The sequence below is a fragment of the Pempheris klunzingeri genome, chromosome 3, assembly GCF_042242105.1.
Source record: "Pempheris klunzingeri isolate RE-2024b chromosome 3, fPemKlu1.hap1, whole genome shotgun sequence".
NCBI classification, from domain to species: domain Eukaryota; kingdom Metazoa; phylum Chordata; class Actinopteri; order Acropomatiformes; family Pempheridae; genus Pempheris; species Pempheris klunzingeri.
The window spans coordinates 10,917,763-10,941,773 of NC_092014.1; the positions used below are offsets into that span (position 1 = coordinate 10,917,763).

At 39.6% G+C, this 24,011-nt stretch overlaps 3 protein-coding genes and 1 long non-coding RNA gene across 4 annotated transcripts in view; 3 read left to right on the forward strand and 1 right to left on the reverse strand.

The window, feature by feature from the left end:
* LOC139225635 (uncharacterized) overlaps positions 1-24,011 on the reverse strand; it is a 223,735-nt gene that overhangs the window by 42,796 nt on the left and 156,928 nt on the right. The window lies entirely within an intron of this gene.
* Positions 1,438-7,551, forward strand: LOC139198778 (tetratricopeptide repeat protein 39B-like). Its single transcript, XM_070827718.1, has 18 exons — positions 1,438-1,497; positions 1,906-1,934; positions 2,710-2,814; positions 2,932-3,063; positions 3,220-3,296; positions 3,774-3,903; positions 4,011-4,110; positions 4,360-4,425; positions 4,566-4,674; positions 4,808-4,875; positions 4,966-5,025; positions 5,142-5,303; positions 5,406-5,497; positions 5,586-5,706; positions 5,806-5,917; positions 6,023-6,140; positions 6,942-7,058; positions 7,423-7,551. Exons 1-18 carry the CDS (start codon positions 1,468-1,470, stop codon positions 7,535-7,537), a joined length of 1,743 nt encoding a protein of 580 aa, XP_070683819.1. The 5' UTR covers positions 1,438-1,467; the 3' UTR covers positions 7,538-7,551.
* On the forward strand, positions 9,790-18,157 carry dnajb14 (DnaJ heat shock protein family (Hsp40) member B14). The gene is made up of 8 exons (XM_070856554.1): positions 9,790-9,949; positions 13,550-13,724; positions 15,299-15,444; positions 15,633-15,821; positions 16,459-16,532; positions 16,708-16,817; positions 16,931-17,103; positions 17,217-18,157. The coding sequence occupies exons 1-8, from the start codon at positions 9,817-9,819 to the stop codon at positions 17,339-17,341; spliced, it is 1,125 nt and encodes a 374-aa protein (XP_070712655.1). The 5' UTR covers positions 9,790-9,816; the 3' UTR covers positions 17,342-18,157.
* On the forward strand, positions 20,173-23,554 carry pla2g12a (phospholipase A2, group XIIA). Its single transcript, XM_070855973.1, has 4 exons — positions 20,173-20,566; positions 20,906-20,982; positions 21,828-21,993; positions 22,801-23,554. The coding sequence occupies exons 1-4, from the start codon at positions 20,347-20,349 to the stop codon at positions 22,917-22,919; spliced, it is 582 nt and encodes a 193-aa protein (XP_070712074.1). The 5' UTR covers positions 20,173-20,346; the 3' UTR covers positions 22,920-23,554.

Below are 24,011 nucleotides of genomic sequence, written 5' to 3' on the forward strand. Positions count from 1 at the left end.
TAACCAAATCTAAGTTAAACACCCCCAAACCATTACTGACTTCAGCTCAAGGAATTTCTCCCCAGATGACTTTATTCATATTAGTTTCTGTGACAATGACACCGTTCCCTCCTCTGCCTCTCTCCTCCCTTGTTTGTCAAATAGCTGTAAAATAGCTAAGTACATTTACTTAAGTATTGCACTTAAGTACAATCTTGAGGAATTTTTACTTTACCACGCTATTTCCGTTTTATGCAACACTTCAGAGGGAAATATCGTACTTTTCAGTCCACTACATTTACAGCTCCACATCTTACATTACAAACACAATAAGCTTATGAAATAATACGCACTGTTTAAGATTAAAGCAATGGATTCAAACCTGTTTGGATGCTTCTACCCCAATAAACTTCTGGGACCGTTCAGATTCATTTTGTGACTTTTAGGAGGGGGCCTGACCCATTTGTGTGGAATCACTGGACTAAGACTCCAATGTAGATAAAGTAGCCAAGCAGCTTCAGAAATGAAATGCTAGGAATCTTTGCATCAGTATTAAAAAAAATTTGATATATAAGAATAATCACTGACATGGGCCTTTTTTTTCTTTTTTTCTTTCATTTAACAAGTACTTTTACATTCAATAACTGCTTTTTATGCAGTTTCTTCACTTTCACTCCAATAGACTTTTTAATGCAGGACTTCCACTTGTATTTTCCCTTTTCTGTATTGGTATGTAAAAGATCTGACCAGTGCCACTGGGATTACCTGGTGGACCGGTCCAGCAGGAGTCAGTATCCTCCAGCCATCCCCTGTTTTCACACTGTTTTTACACACCTGTCTCGTGTTATCAAGCCTCGTCACCTGCTACCTGCCCCTCGTTCCTCCCTGAGGATTAACGAGCCTCACATGCCCAGCATCTATCTGAGGCCGGGTGTGGCTACTTAGTGGCATGAGGTCATTGCATTTTCATGACAGATGAGTTGTCCTTGTCGGAGCATTAGAATTTCAGATTCCGTTTATCCTCATTGATTTAGCTGTGAGTCCCCTTTTTCTCATGTGGTTTCACCCACATGCAGTTGCGCCAGCTTGTTTAATGAATGAAAGTTTACAGCAGAGGCCTAGGGGAGTCCAAATTGATAAAAAAAAAAAATCCGGATATAATATTTCTTGTAAAGGTTGCTCAGGGTGCAAAGAAGTGCCAGCTTGAGAGGAGAAAGTGCCCTACTGTGTGTTTTTATAGCCGTGCTTTACTGATGTCCTGTGACGTGAGGAGACAAACGTAAGGGCTGGCTAGAGAAATATCGGCCCCTCCTGCCTCCTTAACCTTATAAATATCGCGGGAATCCAAATGATCGATTTGTCTGCAATTGAAGAGAGAGCTTCTCTGACAGAAGGGGCTCAGGTCCTGACAAGGAAAGACATAAAATTCTTCAAAATCAGCGACGTTTTGTGCATCTTCTCGTTGCTTGAATCGAAGTTCAACATCAAATGGAGACGAAAGACACCTCGCTGCAACAGGTGGGTTAAGTTTTACTGCAACTTCTCTGCAGGTGTTTTATGACCAGCATTTGACTTTTCTAACAAGCTTCATTTCTTGGAATTGTCGATATTTTATTTGCGAGATGTCATGATGGGAGAGGAAGGGAGTTAGGTTGGAAAAAGTGCCCAGAATAATAATGCACATGCACCCAACCAAGGAATGAACAGAGGTCTTGTGGGTGCATTTTAACTTGGATATCACATTTGACTTGATTTTAATAAAAATAGATTAAAAAATGTAAGTAAAGCCAGGTTAAACTGTTAAACTTCACTTTAGAAACGGACATAAGCTGCTATTATTATTATTATTATGATTGTTATTATTATTATTATTATTATTATTATTATTATGATTATTATTGAAGTTTTTTTCTCCCCGTTTTTCAGGTGGACCTAAACCCCTGTGAGAATGCAATGTAAGTGAAATTATGCCGTCTTTTATTGAACAGGTTCTACAGGAATATAATCCTGTATAATATTCAGCCATATACTGCTACAAATCACAAATGAGGACTTCATATGATGACATTGTATCAGTGTAATATACTAAACGCACACTAGAGGTCAGTATACTGATGCTCATACAAGCACTTTAAACCCACTTGGTTAGCACTGTTGCCTCACAGCAAGAAAGTCTCGGGTTCGAATCCCGGTTTGGACCCGGGATGTTTCTGTGTGGAGTTTGCATGTTCTCCCCATGCTAGCGTGGGTTCTCTCCGGGTACTCTGGCTTCCTCCCACAATCCAAAGACATGCACACATAAAAAAAATTGCCCGTAGGTGTGAGTGTGAGAGTGAGTGGTTGTCTGTCTGTCTGTATGTGGCTGTGCGATTGGCTGGTGACCAGTCCAGGGTGTACCCTGCCTCTCGCCCGAAGTCAGCTGGGATAGTCTCCAGCTCCCCCCGCGACCCTAACGGATAAGCGGTATAGAAAATGGATGGATGGATGATTGTTTCATAACTCACCAATATGATATAAATTATACATCTCATTCAGGTTTATATGAGGCACAGAAGAATGTTTGAATTGTTTTGTTTTAATAACGAGACTAACGAAAGGAAGAAAAGCCTGAAATTTTCACTTCTCACACACTTGTCTGGACTCCCTGGCCTTGATATACCTGTTCTCCTGGGTTCTTATGCATAACATGATGTGTTGGGATGTAAATATATTTACCAATCTTTCATTCAGGTCACATAAAATGGATTTGGAGACTGCATTGAAGGAATGCTCCACTGCCCTGGAGCTTTTCCTGAACAACCGGTTTGCCGATGCTCTGGGTCTCTTAAAACCCTGGTAAATCACAGACACACTCATGGCAATCTCCAGCGGACTCTGCACTGCGATGTGCAGTTTTAGTTGCACGCATTTTATTAAAATCATTTAAGAATGTGTTGCATTTGACCTCTTCAGGAAGAGTCAAAGCATGTACCACGCAATGGGCTACAGCAGCATCTTGGTGATGCAGGCTGGCATGACCTTTGAACCAAAGGACATGGATGCTGCCATGACATCACTGAGGGAATCCCTGCTGACATGCGAAAGGTATGGCTTAACGGTTAGAACAATTTTGCAAAAGTTTCCATAAAGTTTAGCATGTTGTTTTGAATATCAACCAGATACTAAAATAAATTACAGCCCTGTATTTGTCACCTTGTCTGTATTAAGTTGTCGCCATATCCTCTGCGTTCCTTAACTTAGATTTAGGAAGAAAACTGGAATAGTGGAGACTTTAACCAGCCTATGGTACAGACAACCAACTGACAACCTGACGGAAGGTAAGTGGAGAGATTTTACAGTCTCCAGAATATATACACCTTAGTGAATTTACATAATAGATCCTGCATGACATGATCACCATGTTGACGTACAGGAACCTCAAGGGAATTTGAATAGCAACTTAAACTATGACGTGCACATTAAGTCAGAGACAACCAGATGTTGGTTGATCCTGGTAAGTAAATGCCATTGATCTAATGAGAATCACAGCACAAGTAGCTGCACAAAGCCTGCTGTAAATGCTGTAAAAAGATTCTCTTTTTATTTGAAATATATTCCACCTATATTCTGTGCTACAGACCTAGTGTATTGATTACTGATCAGTGCTGTTTTTTGCAGCCTATTACATAAAATGCTAACATACTGCTTTTTTTTTCTTTGACAAAATGTTTGCAGAATGACTACTTTTACATTGCTTTATTTTAAAAACACACTTTTCTTCACCCAACGTGTGTCTTTTTAATTCTGGCTAACAGAAGAGATGCATGCAGAGCTGTGCTACGCTGAAGTTCTTCTGCAGAAAGCGGCGCTCACGTTCCTGGATGAGAGTATAATCGGCTTCATCAAAGGAGGGATGAGAATCCGGAACAGTTATCAGATTTACAAGTAAGAAGCTTTTGTTTTGAGCCTGATGCCATTGCCGGACATTGAGAAAAGAAAAATGAAAGAAACGTTATCATATGTTTAAAACGACGTGTTGTCTCCTCATCCAGGGATTGCCAGGCTTTGGCAAACATCACAAAAGACACGGAACAGAACACACACATTCATTTTAGAGGTGGCGTCAACATGGGCATTGGGTCATTTAATCTGGTGAGAAATATCGATAGAAAGCATTCAGTCATACAGTTACAGAAAATGTATTTATGCCAAATTGCATAGCCATATTATATCTATGCACTTTACAAACCAATCTATGCATTGTCTTTACACTTATTAACTCACATGATACGTGGCTGTAGACCGTGGAAAATAAAGGCTACTTAAATGTCTGAACAAAGTATTTCTGTTAAGTTTTCTCATGAATATCATTGTTTTTCTAACCCACTTTTTTGTTATCAGATGCTGTCTCTGCTGCCATCCAGAGTCCTCAGACTGATGGAGTTTTTGGGCTTCTCAGGAGACAGGGTAGGTGCCATCAGTCTATATACAAAGATGAAGCCCATGTGTTTTTTTTTTTTTTACTGAAGCTCTTAATATACCGACATCATTTCAACAATAGAGGTTTTTATGTCAAATCAAAGAATCACATGCTAATTATATTACAGGAGCTGGGTTTGGCAGAGCTGAGAGAGGGAGCATCCAGCAACAGCCTGCGCTCCATCCTCAGCACCCTGACTCTGCTGATGTATCATCTCTACATCACAGTGATTCTGGGTGAGACCACTGTGAGGGGTGGGGCCACTGCTACGTCTCCTCGGGGATTTAAATTCCTAATTAATTATATTTGTGAAAGCACAGGATTTTCTTGTTTATATTGGGATTTTTAATGATCATTTTCTTCCCTCAGGCACTGGTGAAGGAAACCTTGCTGAGTCTGAAGCCCTACTGAAGCCATACATTGAAAAGTTCCCTAATGTGAGCAGTGTTTTCTGCTGATTCTCATGCCAAAGGTCACTGTTTTAATGCCCCCCTCTGTAAATTAATTTCTTTGCATTTTGTCCACAGGGAGCCCTGATTCTTTTCTACATTGCAAGAATTGCTTTGCTCAAAGGAAACTTCACATTTGTGAGTACTGGTTATGTCTAACTGAATGAGCCTACAGTTGCCCAATGTTCAGTCTCAGCTCATTCGGTTATTGCATTAAAAAAAATGAACGCCCATGAGTCTGGATTTCTGTGCAGGCCCAGGAGAAGTTCCTAGCATGTATCGCGGCACAAGAGGAGTGGCGTCAGATTCACCACCTGTGTTACTGGGAGCTGATGTGGGCCTACTCCTTTGAACAAAAGTGGAGGGAGGCGTATCGATACGCTGACCTGCTCTGCAAAGAGAGCAAGTGGTCTCAGGTAACTAGTGTTATCTTTTGATAAATCCAATCATGTACTGAGTTTTTTTTTTTTTTCTTTTTTAAACCTCCTTATAACAAACTGATTGCGCTCCTCTTGCAGGCCGTCTATGTGTTCCAGAAAGCTGCCATTTTGAGCATGCTACCGGAGGAACAAGTGGCTGAACTGGGAGAAAATGTGGTGGAATTGTTCAGGTGTGCTAGAGAGAACCATTATTTGTCCATGCGGTTCAGTTTCAAGTTCTGTAATCATCACAAAGTCACCGACACATGTGGTTTGCAGGCAGGTGGATGGTCTCCGACTGAGGATTGCTGGGAAGTCGATTCCAACAGAGAAGTTTGCAGCAAAGAAGGCTCAGCGATACTCGTCCTCTAACCCTGTCAAACTAGTCGTCCCTGCTTTGGTAAGGATGCATGAATGCTGCTACTTTCAGTGAATCTGCATTATTGTGAAGCCACTACTCCTTTTTCGAAAAAGCTATCTTTTTTTCCCCCCCACACAGGAAATGATGTACGTATGGAATGGTTTCACAGTCGTTGGCAAAAGACCAGAGTTGACTGAAAGGATCTTGAAAACCTTAGAGAAAGCAGAGGATCAGCTCAGAGAAGAACCAAGTGAGAGAAACAGCAGAACTTTAACCACTGATGTTTTTGTTGGGTTTTTCCTTTGTTTTTTTTTTTTGCAGCAATGTAAAACTAACCGCTTTTATTCATGTGTAGACCCATCGGAGTATCATCTGGATGACAACTGCGTGGTCCAGCTGCTGAAGGGCCTGTGTCTGAGGCAGTTGGGGCGTCTGGTCCAGGCTGAGCTCTGCTTCAATCATGTAATTTCCAGGTACGGTCATCTTAACACCACAGCAACACACGCAGCATTGTAATGGGACCCTTCTGCACTAATGTCAGAAAATTACTCGGGAATGATATCAGTTGGAATATTTCTATCATGAGGAGAATTTGAATAGAACCACTGTTTTATATTCTGTTTTTATATTCTACAAGCGAATCAAATGAATCTTTCTAAAGTTGAAATAAAATGCATGTTTTGGGGGAAATTGCAGTTTGAGCTCAATCTTTTGTACTTTAGCATCAACTGGGGGCTTTTAACAGTATTTTAATTTAGTGCTCAGTCCAGTAACTCTTGGTCATCTATTTCATTACCTCAGGACAATGTATGGTTGGTCATTATTGGGCACAGTATAAAACATGGTTCATATTTCTTGTCCCCCGAGAGATCATAAATGTTGGCTGTCATGTTAATTGTCTATTACGTCAATTGTTATAGGAAATTAATTAATCACAGATTGAAGTTTAAACTTTCATATTTCTCTCAGGAAACTGTTTGCAAATGGACTGAAACATAATTTTAAAAAAATATGCACATGACCTGGTTACTTCTGTCCTTCAACACTTATGTTTTACATCTACTGTATGACACTGGCTCAATCTCATTTGCTTCAGATTCAATCATCTCTACACATGTTTTAAATCCACATGTTTTTTTTTTCTTTTTTTTTATCAGTGTCTCATCCTCCACTATCCTTCGTCTGGCTACCGTTTGCATCTGAACAAACTCTGAGGCCTTTTATGGAAATCCTAGTTTTTTAACTGCAGAATATTAATTTCATATTTTTTGCAGTGAAAACGATCTAAAGCATGACAACTACCTGGTGCCATTTACCATGTTTGAGCTGGGCCTGTTGCACAAGCAGAAAGGTGACTTCAACACCGCCATCACCGTGATAGAAAATGCCAAGTAAGTGGTTTTCGCTCATCCATAGACCTGGGTCACATCTAGTTCCACATGTGGGCATTTAAGATGTTCTCTTTCCCTTTTAAGTCAAACTATGGCTGCCCAACTAAATGATATATGGTTTAAATTTATGACCAAGAAAGTTATATTGTCCCTTCACTATAAAATATCAGAATATACATAATATAAAATACTCACTTCCAGCATGTTGGAAGTCATTTTGGATTTCTGTGAATCCTTTTCTCTTGTTGGGAATGCATTTTGTTCCCAGGGAGTTCTCTGAAAGGGATGACGGTGTGCTAATATGTAACCAAACTATTTATACTGCCATATTGCACTAAGAGCTAATAAATGATCTTATTTGTAGGACGAACTACAAAGACTACAGCATGGAGTCGAGGCTACACTTCCGCATCCATGCAGCACTCAACACCATGGGCTCTTTTGCTGCCAAACTTCCTCCTTCACGTACACCAGCTTAAAAGACTGACAAACCTGACAGTCTCATCAGCCTTGTTTGCTGCCTTCAACTCTGACTGTACTTGAAATCCTGCAGATGGGTAACTTTGTTTGTACGGACGGGCTGAGCTGTGAGATTTAGCTGTGTGGTTTTGTAACAATGCTGAAAATGTGTGAAACCGAGCAAGAAGGAAAAAAAAAAAAATCTGGGTTTCAGGGTTTAGTTTAACACTTTGCTCTTTTAAATCTCCACTAAAATGAGTGTGAGACTTCACTTGTTTTTATTCGCAAGATCTTTATTCAATTCGAATTCATGTTCGTTTTTGTCATTTAATTATCCCACTGTTTTCTACAGCTAACACTGTTCTTGTAAATAACTGTTCATTATCTATATTTTTTCTTCTTTGCAGTATACATCCGTCTCCTTTGGTGAATATTAATAATTAAAGAATTGTTATGAATCATGTTATGTGTTCTGTTTTAATAGTGGCACATTGTAAGGCATATGCAAGGGGGTAGTAGTACATTTGATCATTGGACTTTGATCAAATTTCTCATTAGCTTTCTTCTAATCAGTACCTCATGATAAATTTAAGTTTTTCAACCAGTTCAATACAAGCCTTGATTAAAAATTCATCCTGGGTATATGAGAAGAAATGTACAAATAAGGGATACTAATCATCCCTTTTTATTTTAATGAAGACTGTGAGGGGAAATGTGGAAAATACAATGCCTCCATGATGATGAGCTCAGATTCTTCTTAAACAAAACATTTCTACTTGAGTGGATGCAGAGTGATTCCTTTTTCCCCATTGTCGTCACTGTACTGTATCTGCTGGCTAATGAGAATATGCAATGGTGCTATGGAGGTCTTGAAAGTGTCTGTGACTCATTCTTCCCTCTCTGGTTGAAGGTGTGCACTTCCTTTTTAAAATTAAGCCTTTCTTAAAAGGAGAACGTTTGAGGTTTTATTCCTCAACTATCCAGATAATAAACCTACATTTAGAACAGGCCTGTGCGGACTATTCAGTCAGAAATAAAACGGCAGTAATAATATGTTGCCAGATACATGCAGAACTACACAGCAACCATGTCTAAAGCAAAGTGGTATGAATTTTAGAGGGAAATACTGTAGTTTGTACTCAACATTGATGTGACAGCTATAGTTACCTCTAGATTAAGATTTTACATAAAAAATACAATGTATTCTTGAACGTCAAACCAGTGGTTCTCCAGTCTTTTTGGTTTGTGAGCCCTTTGTTATGCTCCAGTTGTTAGCAGTTCCACCACAGAGTGATTTCTCCTCTAAACTCTTCAAATTATTTAAAAATGTAAAAGAAAAACAATTATCCAATATTTCACAAAAAAGCTAAGCTTGGAGAGCAGTTCTAAAACTGATTATGAAACTTTAGCACAACTTTGTATTCTCTTCCTTACGATTTTGTTCTCACAGACCCTCACGTTTATCTTGTGACTCTCTGAGGGGGCCCAACCCCTAGGTTTAGGACAGCTGCACTAAACTACCTAACTTTATGTAAAGTAATTGAAAACTATCTCTACCCTGACCAGCAAAACCAATATAGAATGTATCAGTATTATCAATTAATATATAATATAGAGTATAATGTCAGTCACAGGGGCCATAATAGTCAAGTCCAGTCAATGTCTGTATTTGTCATTTGCACAAGACTTGAAGTGAGGCAATCGATGGCAATCTTGAATTTAAAGCTCCCACAAATAACATCTATAAAAGTGAAACATGCAAGTAAACATTTAAAAAAAAGAATTTAAGGCATAACATTATAGTGCATAATTTAAATACAGGAATAAATTACATATGAAATATGATTATAAAACTGTGGTTAAAAACATATCAGCCTACTGTAGTAAGAATATGACGCTGTTGGCAGGTGTAGGCTGTAGTAATGTTGAATAAACTGGTATCGACAGCAATAATAAATGATAATAATTTCAGGAGATGTAAAACAGGTAGTACAATTTTCTGTTCATGCTTTTATACATTTACTTATGTAGGATTTTCAATCAAGGACTAACACTTGTAATGTAGTATTTTCACATTGTTGTACTGGTACTTATACTTCAGTCAAGTATCATAGGATTCTTCCACCAATGCACATTAATGCATATCTTTTTAAATAAATACTAAAAAGGAAACATAGTGCAAGAGAAATAAATCAAAGAGTCCCTAAAATCCACAGATTTGCTGCTGCTGTCAGTTCGGCTGACCACGTGTTGTCTGAGGTGATCAGCTGACTCTGCCGGAGGAGGAAGAGGGGTGAAGATGGAAGGGAACAGGGACGAAGCAGAGAAATGTATAAATATAGCGACGAAAGCCCTCGATGCCGGAGACAAAGAGAAAGCGTTGAAGTTTCTGAGCAAAGCGGAGAAGCTGTACCCAACTAGTCGAGCCAAAGGTGAGACCGCTTGTGATCGACGTGTCGGTTTAGCCGGAGCTAACCCATCGACAGAACATCACTGCTGTTAGCTTAACCAGCAGCTGACGTTTGTTAACACCACTCTCGGTTTAAGCTCACAACAGGTCAGCTGTTAACTATTATACAGCTATAACGATGAGAAATACGCTTTCAATTGGGGAAAGTCAGTCAAGAATACACTCTGACTTAAAGACTGGAAACTAGTCAACACACATCCGAGTTAACGCTAGCTGAGCTGTGGGCCTAGCGTTCAGCTAACCTAGCTAGCGCTAAGCTGTGGTGGACTTGTCATCAGTAGGTTGGGATTATATTTGGTGACGTTAAGTGAACAAGTGTTAGCTTGTCATTTTGCTTTCGGTGAAAAGTAAGGGCACCAGTAACTGACACAAGCTAGCTAGCCGTGAAACGTAAATCCACAATCGAGCCACCATTCATTCAGCAGTTAATGCTAGCTGTCACCTACAGTACCGTCCGGAAGACTAGCTGACCTTTTTTTAAAGCATTTTGGTGAAGTGTAATTTTACTGTCACTCAAAGTAATGGACTTTGGCTTGTGTTATTAATGCCGCTGTGTAAAGGCCTGTGGCACAGTGGAGCCCGGAGAAGGATGACCTCATGCTGGCCATCCCACCGCCAATCCTTTAATTGAATGAGTGACCTGGAGAGATCCTCAAAGTGTTTGCTAATCCGCACACACAGCTGTCTGTGAGAGGACTGCAAACAGGTGTAGGTGAGGATGGGACTAACAAATTAATATGCCGTATGATGAGTGACTGTGTTGTAGGATAGATAACCTTCCTGCATACTGATGACCGGCTGCTCCTCAGTTGTTAAACTGTAACTTGTTACTTGAGATGTCGTGCAGTTAGATGTGCAAGGATGTCTCTCTGTGTGTGTGCATAATGATGTGCCTGCCCTCAGGTGTGGCTGTATATGTGTGTGAAGTGCTTAATGACAACTCCCAAGATTCCCACAGGAAGCTAGTGGATAAGTGGCTCGCCAAGGCTGGACCTCGAAGAAGCTAAATAACAGTGAATAGCGCACACACGGCCACCAATTTGCAGTTAAGATAAGCAAGTTTCACTTATCAGTATTCGGTTATTTGAGCAAACTCTCAGGATTTTTACCATCCACATGCACACCACAGATTGTGGACTGAATTGTAAAGTGAAATGCATTCCAAGAATGTTAAATAAAAAGAACAAAATGCCCAATATACGAAGGTGTAAACAAGATGTTTTAAACAATGTACCACATAAGATGGTTTTAACTGTGAGGGGAGCTGAAATAGATACTATATAGGAAAAGTATGTGGATCAAGTGGATTAATGATTTAATGGGACTGTGTGGGTTCATTTGCTTGAGACACAGGGAAGATGAGAGTTTACAGTCCTGATGACCTGGATAAAGATGCGTACGAGTGGGGGGAGCTTATAACCGTTCATAATAACTTTGTAGATATCTTGCAGAGAGACTGACGTAACTACAGGAAAAATAACCTTGTTGGCAGAAATGATCATGATTTCCTACTGATTTCCTACAGATCCAAGTTCAAGCCTCTCATAAAGCATGAAAATGGCGGTGAAAACAAGAACTGAACATTAACCTTTGCAGCCACTGCTGCTTGACACCTCTGGCACGTAAAAGTCAGCGAGCTTCCATGAATCTGCAGTTGTGAGGTGTCTCCCTTCTTGCTGCAGAGACCTTGACAAAGTTGTAGCGAGCGTTTACACACAGGTCTGACATTGAGTGATGAGGAATTTCGTCACATCCCCTGATGTTGCAATCCAGGGCATCATGCATAAAGGCGTGATAGAGGAAGGCAGGCCAAGGCAGCAGCTTTTTACACCCGCGTCTCTCATTGGAGTTTAGTTCAGTGCAGCCACATGGGGGTCGTGCTCGTATCACAAATCACCTTCATAATGTCCAAATGCCTTTGAGTTGTCTGGCATTACTAAGCTGATTATCAACTGGCTCAGTTTGCCCAGTGTTTTTTCAGTCTGATGTCAACGTGTTCACAATAAAAAGGAAAAATTAGAACGACTAATGTAGACAGCAGATTAATAGATTAAACTATTCATTAATGAGCAAATTAGGTTGTTGTAGAAGCAATAATGTATGATTCAGCATGGCAAAATGTGTAGAATGTAAGTACATAGCTAGAGTACAAAGCAGAACAATACGATTTGTTTAAAAAAAAAAAACACATTGTTGACTCTCAACATGTTAAGTAGCTTAGACTGCTATGGGAAAGAGGGATTATAGTAATGTAAGAGGCAGTAGTTGTGCGCTTAAGTTACATTAGAACTAACTCTATAATGATGAATAATGCATTAATAAACAATAAGGAACAATATATCAGCATTAAAAGCATTTCTGCTGCCAAGCCAGAGATGATAGATAGTCAGCTCTACTGTTGCTTTTCTGTCTTCGAGGATATATTTTTGCATCACTGACCATATTTCCCATATGGAAACCAATCTTGAACTCGAGTTTAAGATTCGTGGAGGGACTCTGCAAACAGTGGGCAATGGACAACAGAGCATGTTCTCACGTTTGCATTCCATAGGAATAAAAGTGTTATCACTGCCGGTCATTAGGACACAATGGGCATATTTTGTATTTATACAACAGTCACCTCAATGATTCTATACAAAGGGTCGTCCCTGTGACGGTAGTGCAGTAATTTAGATTATCCTAGTTACCGTTGAAGGGATCCTGTCAAAGAATTGTAGTGTAGTTGATATGTAGCTAATTTTATTGATCATTGACAGCTCGGTTGTGGACAACTTGCTGCCTGCTGGTTCGGAATAGACAACAGGATTTAAATGATTTTGATTATGGAAAGCAAAGCTGGGCCTGTAGACAAAATGCAATGTACACTTGATGAATGTTTGCCTTGAGATTAGTGCACAGCAATGCCTCTAAGCACACAAAAAGTCATTCATTGGATGAAACTTTTTTTTTTTAAATAGGTGGTTGATTTGGTACCTCCTCATGTGATCATCTCAACTTGACTTTGACAACTGTGGTGATTTACTCTGAGCGACCGCCATGATGCTGTAGTGCCAGGTTACATCCAAAGTTACCGTGTTTACCCACTGATCTCACATCAGTAGAAAGCCCTCTGACCACTACTTCCTTGTACTGTACCAAATTTGATTTTGTAGGCTGTTTTTCTTATTGACTAAGTTAAGAGCTATTTAAAGGTCTAACTGGGTATCATTCCAGCTGGGCCTTGCTCGATAAAAGTGCATTGAACAACACATCCTGACACTGAGTGCTGTCTTTCTAACTTTGGCTACTTGAAAATCTTTCACCTCTCAGTGTAGTATTTTGTTTTTATTTCTGAGCAACGCTGCGCCGTATAAATATGTTCTAAAATCAAACTTTTATTGAATCGTGAAAAGACAAACCATCTGATTGCTCTTTAAGTCTCATGTTACCCTAATAACGCTTTTTCAAGTGTATCTTTTTTTTCTTTTACTCAAGGAAGTTGTTAAGCTTGGACTCTTGTAAGATACCTAAGGTAATAATGTGTCATTGAATTAATCTTAAAGCTTCTTTCTCCCTTCCTCAGCTTTGTGGGATGCGTTAATGAAGAATGGGAGCTCAGCGGGTAATGGTATACACCGTAGGAGGCCAGCAGAAACCTCAGAAGGCACCGACGCCCAGCCAGAAAAGGAACGCCATGAGTCCGGAGGAGGTGACTCTTCTAAAGGCTTCACCAAAGAGCAGGTCGAAGGTGTGCAAAGGTGAGAATTTTAGGATTCACCAGGTCTTCCCTTTCATGCTGTATTTATTTTGCCACCAGTCGCTGCTGTAATCTCTCCCACCTCAGTCAGCTATTTCGGAGCTTTCCTACAGTTGGTCCTGTTGCAGCAGTACTGTCTCTATCATACCTGATTAGACCTTTTATCTGTGGCTGCAGTGTTGTGCACACACAGCTGTTGTCATGGGAACCTCTTCAGCTCGTGGTGATGCCCGTGCGGGATTTGAGGGGAGGGTAGACATTTAACGGTGCGAACTAGATACCAGGTAACCACTGCAGTTTGTGCCCTAATTTTAGACCATGAGATAGAATTACAGAGAGGAAGGCAAATAAGTACATTATATCTGCAGCACACAGTACAGCCTCCAATCAGATCCTATATAGTTTAAGGTGGCAACTTGAGTTCATTAATAAGATAAACATGCTGCAATCTTACCAGTGTATTACACTTAAATGCAGGGAATGACTCTATTCCCTAGTGTTTTTATGGTAAATCCATTAGGGAGGCTTCAGTGGGTTAAAATTGCATCAGGTGAAACCGGTTGTATGCTACAATTGTGTCTGAAATTTCTCCCATGAGACCTCATCAGTCATGATTCAATGATGAGCAGACTGGGCAATAACAAGATTATCGACTTTAAGGATATCAGGATGATTTGATTACATCATTAACATTTCATGAGAATCTGTTGTCCAACTTAATGATTCGCATCAAATGATAATCTAAAAACAACAACGTGGCTTATTGGTTGACCCCATGTGAAGTTTTATGTCTGATGTGAGCGGAACAGTGTAACACAGTTCACTTGATCAATTTATTTAATCTATGTGAGTTTTCATACAGTTTCATACGTACTATTTTGTGATGCAAATCTCTATCTGAAAAATATGGATATTCATTTTGTAATACCGAGTTCAACCATGTTGCTCAGCTCTAATGGCAGACTGAAATATGCATCACAGACCCTTGTATGTGTCAATCAATCAATAAAGAAAAAGTGCACATGTTTGATTCCTGCCTTCCTGTATTTAACCTGTTATGGAAAGATTTGTCATTCCTCTGGAAGTGCTGACATTACACAGAGACTCGGCTTATTTCTTTGAGCAATGTCAAGTGTTGGTAATAAAACATCCTAAATACAGTGTTAAGTCTCAAGTTTCTCACTGGGTCTGGCCAAACACATTAGTGGAACATATACATAGCCGATGGCCTTTTGCTTTGTACTGCCAGTGTGAGCATAGACACTTTGAATTAGTAAACCAGAGAAGACGTAAAGGTAGCTGCTGTTGGCATCAGAAGCTATGAGCTACGTTTCTCTGGGGGATGTGCTTGAATGTCAGTCATCTGTGTGACTAAGGCACATCAACATGTTGCTTTGCTTTCAATGCACCTCTTGTGGTTCAAAAGGAGACAGGGAAAGATGATGCAACACTGAAGGTAAACTCAAGGAGAGCCTGTCTTTCTGTCAGAGCTGGAGACGCCAAAAATGATTCAGAGCAGGGTTTTTTTTTTTTCCTTTTTTAAAGCCACTTCACTCTCTTGTCTCTGCGTCTCAGAATAAAACGTTGTAAGGACTACTATGAAGTGCTGGGTGTCAGTAAAGAAGTCGGTGAGGACGAGCTGAAGAAAGCCTACAGGAAACTAGCGCTCAAGTTCCATCCAGACAAGAATCGTGCACCTGGAGCAACAGAGGCCTTTAAAAGTAACTTCACTCAAATTAATGATTACCTTACTGATCTGTTCTATTTGTGATGTAGCTGGTATCTGACAAAATTGCGTATTTAATGGAAACTTTAAATATCTAAGAATTGTATTTGAACACATAAGAAAAAAACAGTTTGTTTCCATTGCTTTTTCTGCTTTTTAATACACAACCCTGTCCTCCTGCAGAGATTGGGAATGCATATGCTGTGCTAAGCAACCCAGACAAAAGACGGCAGTATGACCTGACAGGAGGAGAGGAGCCGAGCAGTCCGGGTCACTCGCACGGAGGAGGATTCGACTTCCACAGGGGTTTTGAGGCTGACATCACTCCTGAAGACCTCTTCAACATGTTCTTTGGCGGTGGCTTCCCCTCCTGTAAGTGAGGACTGGTACACATGTAGACTCAAACACATAAAGTTCATGATCTGTGATGAGTTTTTCTACTTAAATTCCTTGCTTAGATCCAATATGCCATTTTTTCTGAATAGGATAATTTTATTCAAGTATTCCTCTAATGATGAATGATGAAGTCAGACCAATTGATTTTGTTGTTTGCTGGGATGACTGGTGCACTCTTTTCTTTTCCTCGTCCCTAAAAGCACACATGGTTTTCTACATGATTATTTTATGTATTATAGAATGGAGTGAATGTAAAGTGTAAAATGTAAATACTGATCTTTAAGAGGTGTAACTGGTGACATATTCCATAACTTTGTATCTGATAGAGCTTAAACGATTAATCAGCAACTATTTTGAAAATCGAATAATTGTTTGATTTCCAGTTCCTTAAATGTAAGGTTTTGGGGTTTTTTTTTCTGTTTTTATATCATTGTAAATTGAATATTTTTTTAGCTTCGGACTGTTGATCAAACCAGACAAGATTTGAAGACTTGAGCTGTGGGAAACTGAGATGGCCAATAATTGGTTAATCAAGCAATGTAATCGCAGATTAATCGATAATGAGTCGCAACTTTAAGCGTCTGACCTTGGTCTTAATATCTTTTGTCTACAGCAAGTCCACACAGCAGAACGAGCTACAGCCAACAGACGGATTACCGACAAGAGAGAACAGAAGAAAGGGGAGATGTGCGTAGATGAGCTCACATTTTGTATCTTTTTATTTTTTTTAAAAATAACATTTTTTGCACAAATGCACATTATAATTTGAATTGACGTGCATCCATAGAAACCTGTAGATTCTCATAGATTTGTTTTGCGTCCTTGAAAATTAAGCACTCATCGTACTGTGTTTTTCCTCCAGGGTGGTTTCTCAATGTTTATCCAGCTGATGCCCATCGTGGTCCTGATTTTAGTGTCAATATTGAGCCAGATGATGGTGTCCCCTCCACCCTACAGCCTCTACTCTAGACCGTACGTACACACACACACACACACACACACACACACACAGAGGATTTGTGAGGGGAAACTACTATATTTGTCAGCATTTTCACACTAGCTTGCACCCTCTCCGTCTCTTCCAGGTCCACGGGTCAGACCATAAAACGGCAGACAGAAAACCTGCATGTTGACTATTACGTCACCAGAGATTTCAAGTCGGAATATAAGGGCTCAGCGCTGCAGCAGATTGAGAAGAATGTGGAGGACGACTACGTATCTAATGTCAGAAATAACTGCTGGAAGGAGAGGCAGACAAGTTAGTAACCATGGTTATAATACACCCTCCGAACGAGCTTACTGAGTCTAATGGTCTTTTCCTGCAATCTTTTGTTTTATCGTTTGCATTGTTTTTCTGCCCGTCTGTTCCAGAAACTGACCTGCTGTATGCTGCTAAGGTGTACCGGGACGACCGAATGCGCAAGAAGGCAGAACTCATGACCATGGATAACTGCAGGGAGCTGGACAGACTAAATAACCTATTCAGAGGCGGATGAGTTGGACGCTTTTAGATTGTGTAAATGTATATGAATAGATGTGTATGTTCATGTTTTTTTTAAGAGTCTTTACACTAGGAGCAAAAACTTACTGAAATAATTTAGCTCTATTGTTGAAATTTTAAGATGTCCCTCTCCTCAAATCCCCCCCCCCCCGCCCGCCAACTCCTCTCCTTCCTCGCTCCAGCCTGACCCCAAGAACCGCCTTGTTTGATCTTAACGAACCAATCTACACACAATGTAGAACGCCCCAGCCCTTAGTTTCTTTTTTTACTCTGCTTTTCTTGTGTTTTTCCCCCGAAACCAAGAAGGACACGGACACTTGATTGTAAAGGCATGTGCTTCAAGTAGTGAGAACCCAGGAGGCATTCTGCACAAGCAAATCAGCGTCTTAAGATCAACAAACTGCTTTCGACATCATCCGCTCGACATAAATATAAAGATGGGGGACTTTGTAGGTACATCTGGAGGTGTTCTTCAGCCAAATCCAGTTCTTGAAGAACAAAAGAAGAAAATAAAATAACAGAATGCTTCTTTTAGCTTCTTACTTGCCTCCAAGTGTGGATGAAGATCAGTGGATCATGAAGAGATACCTGTGATTTTGCCACTAGTGAACATTTTATGTTGTCCACTTCAAAATGTGAAGCTGGTTGGGACTAAACATGGAAGGGCATTGAAACTGTTATCATAACTGGTTGTACATTTTCATTTTTGAATGTTTGAAGTTTATGCAGTTATTTAAGTAACTATAGAAGAAACAAAGTATTTCTTCAAATGCTCGCCTAATCATTTAAATAAAGTAAAATTATTACCATATTCTGGATGTATTTGTGTATTTGCACCAAAATAACAAAAAAATACACACACATAATCTTTCTTACATCTAATGATATGTAACCACGCAAATAGTTTTGGTTTCTTAGATTTCTGCAGCCATCCCCATTCAGTGGAGGTGAAAGTAAAGTGGGAAATGGGGACTATTCCTTTGGTTAAAAAAGTTGTTCCAGTGACGTCTGTGCATTTGAAATGTAACTAACTCCATTTGATCAAGTACTGTTGTTAAGTGTAAGTATTTATCAGTGCTGTGAGCACCACAAAAAAAATTCTTTAAATCTCCGTTATTTTTTTGTTGTTGTTGTGGAGGCAAACATCTCAGAAATCAATACCACTGAAGGTGATTTAATGTGTTTTTCATAATGTGGGTAAATTCACCCAAAAAGTTGAATGTTATAAAGAGACAAACAGATTAAATCCAAAACTGCTTTGGGTTTATTGAAAAAAAGAAGAAAATCATCCTATAAATCCTGTGATATATGATTCCTAGTGTTAACACTGATGCGCTGCCATGGAAACAGCCCACCCACAGCTTGAAGCTAGGTTTCCACAGCTGCGTCCAAAAACTGTTCTCATCCCATTTTGAAGTTGCAAAAATGCACACAGCAGCTGCAGTATAATTATAGATCATATTTACTTACTCAACAAGTGAGGAGAATTTCAACTCCCTGTTTGGCAGAAATGTCAACAGTAGGCATAACATTGAACCACTTTCAGAGCCAATATACAGATTATATTTTACTGATTAGAAATGGCTTTACCATGACAAACACAGTCATGATTATATTGGCACAGTGGTTTATTTTATTTTGGCTGCTGATGGTTCATCATGTGTGACTCATGTCACACATAAGCAAACAAATAAGTGAACCTAAAACAGGTCAATATATTGACAAAAACTGGAGACTGAAATAGGCCATGGAATATTTTACTCTACAATGGTGTCAGAATAATCCATCAGTGAGAGTAGAGCAAAAATAAAACAGGTGAAATACTGTAGGTGTTCTCTACCTAAGCGAAAGGAGTAATACCACTATATAAAATATGCTCCATTAGACAAAGACAAACATTTGATCAACTAAATGCACATAAGTTACTTTTATTACTTTAGAATTACTTACATTATGGACATTATTGGGAACTGTCCTTTTGTAATGTTACATCATTATGGATATACTATCGTTATTGTATATGGTCTTATTATCTTATTCTTACTGGTGTCCTAACCTGGAAACAATATTGCATCTGGTCATGGTGGAGGGATTTTAACAACTGTGGGCTTATATTTTTCATGTGTTTCATGTACAATGTTAATCTGCAGAACACCACTAACTACAGCTGCCAAATGGGTTTGGTGAAGTAAAAAGTACAATATTTTCCTTTATATTTGAATATTAAGTAGCATTAAATGCAAACATTAAATTAATGAGTGGCTCAAAATTGCACCAGTTACAATTAAAAGATACTGTAAGTGGATGTTACAAATAAATGCACTTTTTCCATTACAGAAACACCTGAAACTGTCTATTGCTGCAGTTGTAGTAATGTAATCACCATCCACACTAAGTTTAATGGACCCCTGATACATATTTAGACCCCTCCATGGGCTCCTTTCATGGATCATTAGCTCCATGAGTTGTCTGAGTGATACACTTATTACTTTTAGTGGAATACATATAATCTGATTGATATTGTAAATGCCTAAAAAATACTAAAAGCTTTTAAAGTGTAATTTATGATCTGGGTAATCTGAGCCGTTTGCTTTGCATTGTGGGTAATGTAAACCAAAGGTGAATCATGGACTGATATTGAACAGACTTTTCCTGCTCTGACTCACAAGAAAGAAAGATTATTTCTAACAGCTAAAAATCAAGGTGAAATTAATATTAAAAACGTCACAGACCTGTGTTTCCCTTTACTGACGTTGCAAATTATACCACCATCGTCATTGGTCTGTCAGCGCTCACGTGACCGAATCAAACCCGGAAGCAGTAACCACACGCAAACACTAGCCACAGCTGCGGCAGGTAGGCAAGTGCCTTCTAGGTGTCTCTTTAGTAAGATGAAAACAACTAGAAGTGAAACCTAAGATGCCTTTAAGACAGCGTTTCGTCTAAATTAAGCCACTGTGCCAGGTTAACGCTGGTGTGTGGCTCTGGCTTGGGTGGACTATGCACTACCGCAGCTATATCTGTGTTTTTCTGCTGGGTTTGTACTCCGGTGGGAGTCTCCGACATGTGTCTGCCTGCAAAAATGAGCCAGAGACTCCAGACTGGAGGCTGACTCTGAAAACCATCCGAAACGGCATACACAAGATTGACACTTACCTGAATGCAGCACTGGATTTGTTTGGCGGCGATGACGGCCTGTGTCACTATAGGTGTGGTGATGGTAAGATGGCTCCTTTTCTCCTTTATTTCTCAAAGTGAGCAGTTGTCTGTGATTGTGTGTTTGAATTTAGTGTTAGGAGCCTTGTATTGTGCATTCTGGCTCACCTAAGCATCGCTGATATTATCCATACCTGCTGCTATGAAAGAACTATGGATAAGTAGCCGGAGACAAACTTAATGAATGTTGAGTGTGTGTGACACAGGGAAGCCAGAGGATATACATTATCACAGTAACACAGTAAGCCATTACATCATCTGTACTGATGTGGTTATCTCACACAGCAAGATAACTGACTGTGGCAGAGCAAGACACATCTTCACCTTTGCTCCTCTCTCTCAGGTTACAAGCCCGTGCCTCGTCCCGGGTACAAGCAGCCACCACCCAACGGATGTGGCTCCCCGCTGTTTGGATTTCAGGTAGTCTGAGGTGGTTGGAGGTGTCTTAAATGTCTTTTGAATGTCTTAAATTGGTCACCTTGTGATTCCTGATGCACACACAGCAACCCACACTGCTTTACCTTTGTACATTTAAATGTTGCCTGATATTTTACCTTTTATAGTTTAATCTGTAGATATTGTAGTGCAAAGTGTGTGTACACACACTATAAAACACAAAAAAATAGAGCCTGTGTGGTAAATCGGCCCAGGCCAACATTAGCCTGTTACTGATAGATTTACATCAGTGTATACAGTGTGTCGACTGACGGATCACAAGAAATTGTGGTACAGACAGGCCAAATATGTTTGAGATGATTTACCAACTTTATTTTCACTTAGTGCAACTTAACTCTTTATTAGCCAAATGTAAGGGATGAACAGAAATGTTTATGTAATGTATTAATCTATGTCATTTATGCAATGTGTTAACATTAAAAAACAATTGTTGGTCCATATGTTGTTGTCAGATTTTTTTTAATTTCACGTACTGATTATCAGTGTTGGGCTTAAAAATCCAGGATTAGTTGGGATTCAGTTAGAAATACAAAAAATACTAATGCTAAACAAATAAAATCCTTTATTTTACTTTTTTTTTTCTTTACACATGTGAGTGATGTTAAACAGGTCTGGAATTTTTTGAGATTATTTCATTTAAAGCACCTGTTAAAAACACGTACTTACTTTGAATCAGTGTATTTTGCGCCTTTTCATCGCTGTAACCTTTGTTATTTTTCCCAGATTTTACAAACAAGTCACTGGACCATTATCAGTATCAACTGATTGTCATTCCAACATACATTATTAACCACAAACTGTGTTTCTAGTTCGACATAGGCATCCCATCCATGACCAAGTGTTGTAACCAACATGACCGCTGCTATGACACATGCGGCCGTGAGAAGCACGACTGCGACGACCAGTTCCAGGACTGTCTCGAGACCATCTGCAGGAATGTGCAAAGGACTCTGGGATTGGCCCAGAGTGTCCAAGGTAAGAGGCCGATCCAATGTGCCCACATTAGATGCAGGATGAGATTAGGTTGTGTAATACACCCGAATCAGGTGGTGGTCTGTAGGTGATGGTGCACAGTGTCAAGAGCTGTTTATTACTTTGTGGGTCTGGAGTATAATCAGCACTTTATTCTCCCAACAGGTCACCAGTAATGGACATTTTGACATGTCGCTCTAGGAAAAGTAGCTGTGTAAATAATGAAATATTCATTACTGAATCTCCAATGAGATGCTTCAGTTTCAGGGTCCTGCTATTGTTCATGCTTGCCCACATACTAGCATGGCTTTCAGAGACCGCCGACTAGTACAGAGCCAGCACTAGTGCTGAGTAATTTAATTGTAAAACACAGTATGTCCAGCAGAGGGCAAGATTGAGCTCTTTTCTAAAAATTGTAAATTGGGAGGCTGTAATCTGTCTTTATCAACGGTCGCTCTTCAGTACTGACTCATAACATCAAGTTAATCCTGTCTTTCATAAAAGATGATGAATTAGAATATCTGTATTGTTTTAGTCTTGATTAAAGTTTTGCAAATGTCCCAGGTTTTATATTTGAGTACTGAAATTTAGATTTAGATTCATAGATTTATTTTGCCACCTGGCTCTCCATCACAAAAAATTGCATCTTCAGTAAAACCTGTATTTGATCAATAGTGCGTGCTGTTTTTAAATGCACACAAAATGTTTTTGGTTCACCTGCAATACCAGTTAGCAGGTGCCTGTTTGTAAACCAGCTCATATCGCCTCCATTGCTGATGTTCCCCATGTTCTTTCTGTCCTCCTCGGCAGCTTGTGAATCAGCAGTGACCCTGCTGTTCGACGCCGTCATGCACTTGGGATGTAAGCCGTACCTGGACAGCCAGAGAGAGTCATGTGTGTGTCAGTATGAATTGAAGAAGGAACTGTGACACCACTATAGGATCAACACCGTGACTGACCGTGACCGGACTGATTCAGAAGCACAACGCTGACAGACGGATGCCAGCAATAAACCTGTCTGTCAGGCTGTAGATCTTCTCAGGGATAGAGCTTTGGTTTGGTGTGTTTGGTCTGTTAGACAAAGTGAATGTGAAAGTACCTAGTTTTTAGAGTTGACAATCAATATCTTTACTACATAGTTAATTATTATATATTTTGTTGATACTGTGTCATGTATTTGTGCTGCTGTGATGGACTACAAACACTGTGTTCAGGGATGTTTGGTTGGCATAAAACACTTTATTTAATGGGTTTGCAAATTCTTAATAATTTTCGAAGACACATAAAACCGAGACCGTGTCCAATTGGTACACTTTTCTGTTGTTAAATTCCAAGTAAATGCTAAAGAGTTTTTTTCTACTTAGTGCACAACGGGACAGCTGAACAAGAATACAGTTCAACATATATGAATAATAATGTTGCGAAGAATAAATCAATGATGAATGAATATTTACGTGGGTGTAAACGGAGCTGTTCTCTTAAGGAAGTTCTTCTGGACATCAGCAACTGCTTTTAATGTCAGTATAAGAAGCTAAGTGAACTAAACTAACAGCCTCAAGTCTCAGATGTGTGTCTCATTTTTTTCTGTAATTAGCACTAAACATGCATAGTTCTTTTCAGGACACGTTCAAGAAATTATTAAAAGACAATGGGCCATGAAATAAAGTCCCACAACCCAGCCCCCCTCCCCCTCCCCCTCCCATAACCCTAATAGGAAGTATAACATGGAGGGCAATGCACTAATGAACTCCAATGTGATGCTAAATTAACAGCTGTGGAGAAATCTTGTATAAAAATATCTTTACAAAATAAAGAAATGTGATTTTATTGATAATGCTCAGTGCCAGTGGTCAGCAAGCTTTAACGCAGAGGCTCTTGGAGTGGAGTCTGGGGACCATAGATTACTGGGCTCACGTTGAACCTTCATCCAAGAGATGAAACATATTTTTTCTATCATTTATTTGGAGTTACTGTTGTAAGAAAACACCACTGAACTAAGGTTCAGATTAGATGTTTGGCTC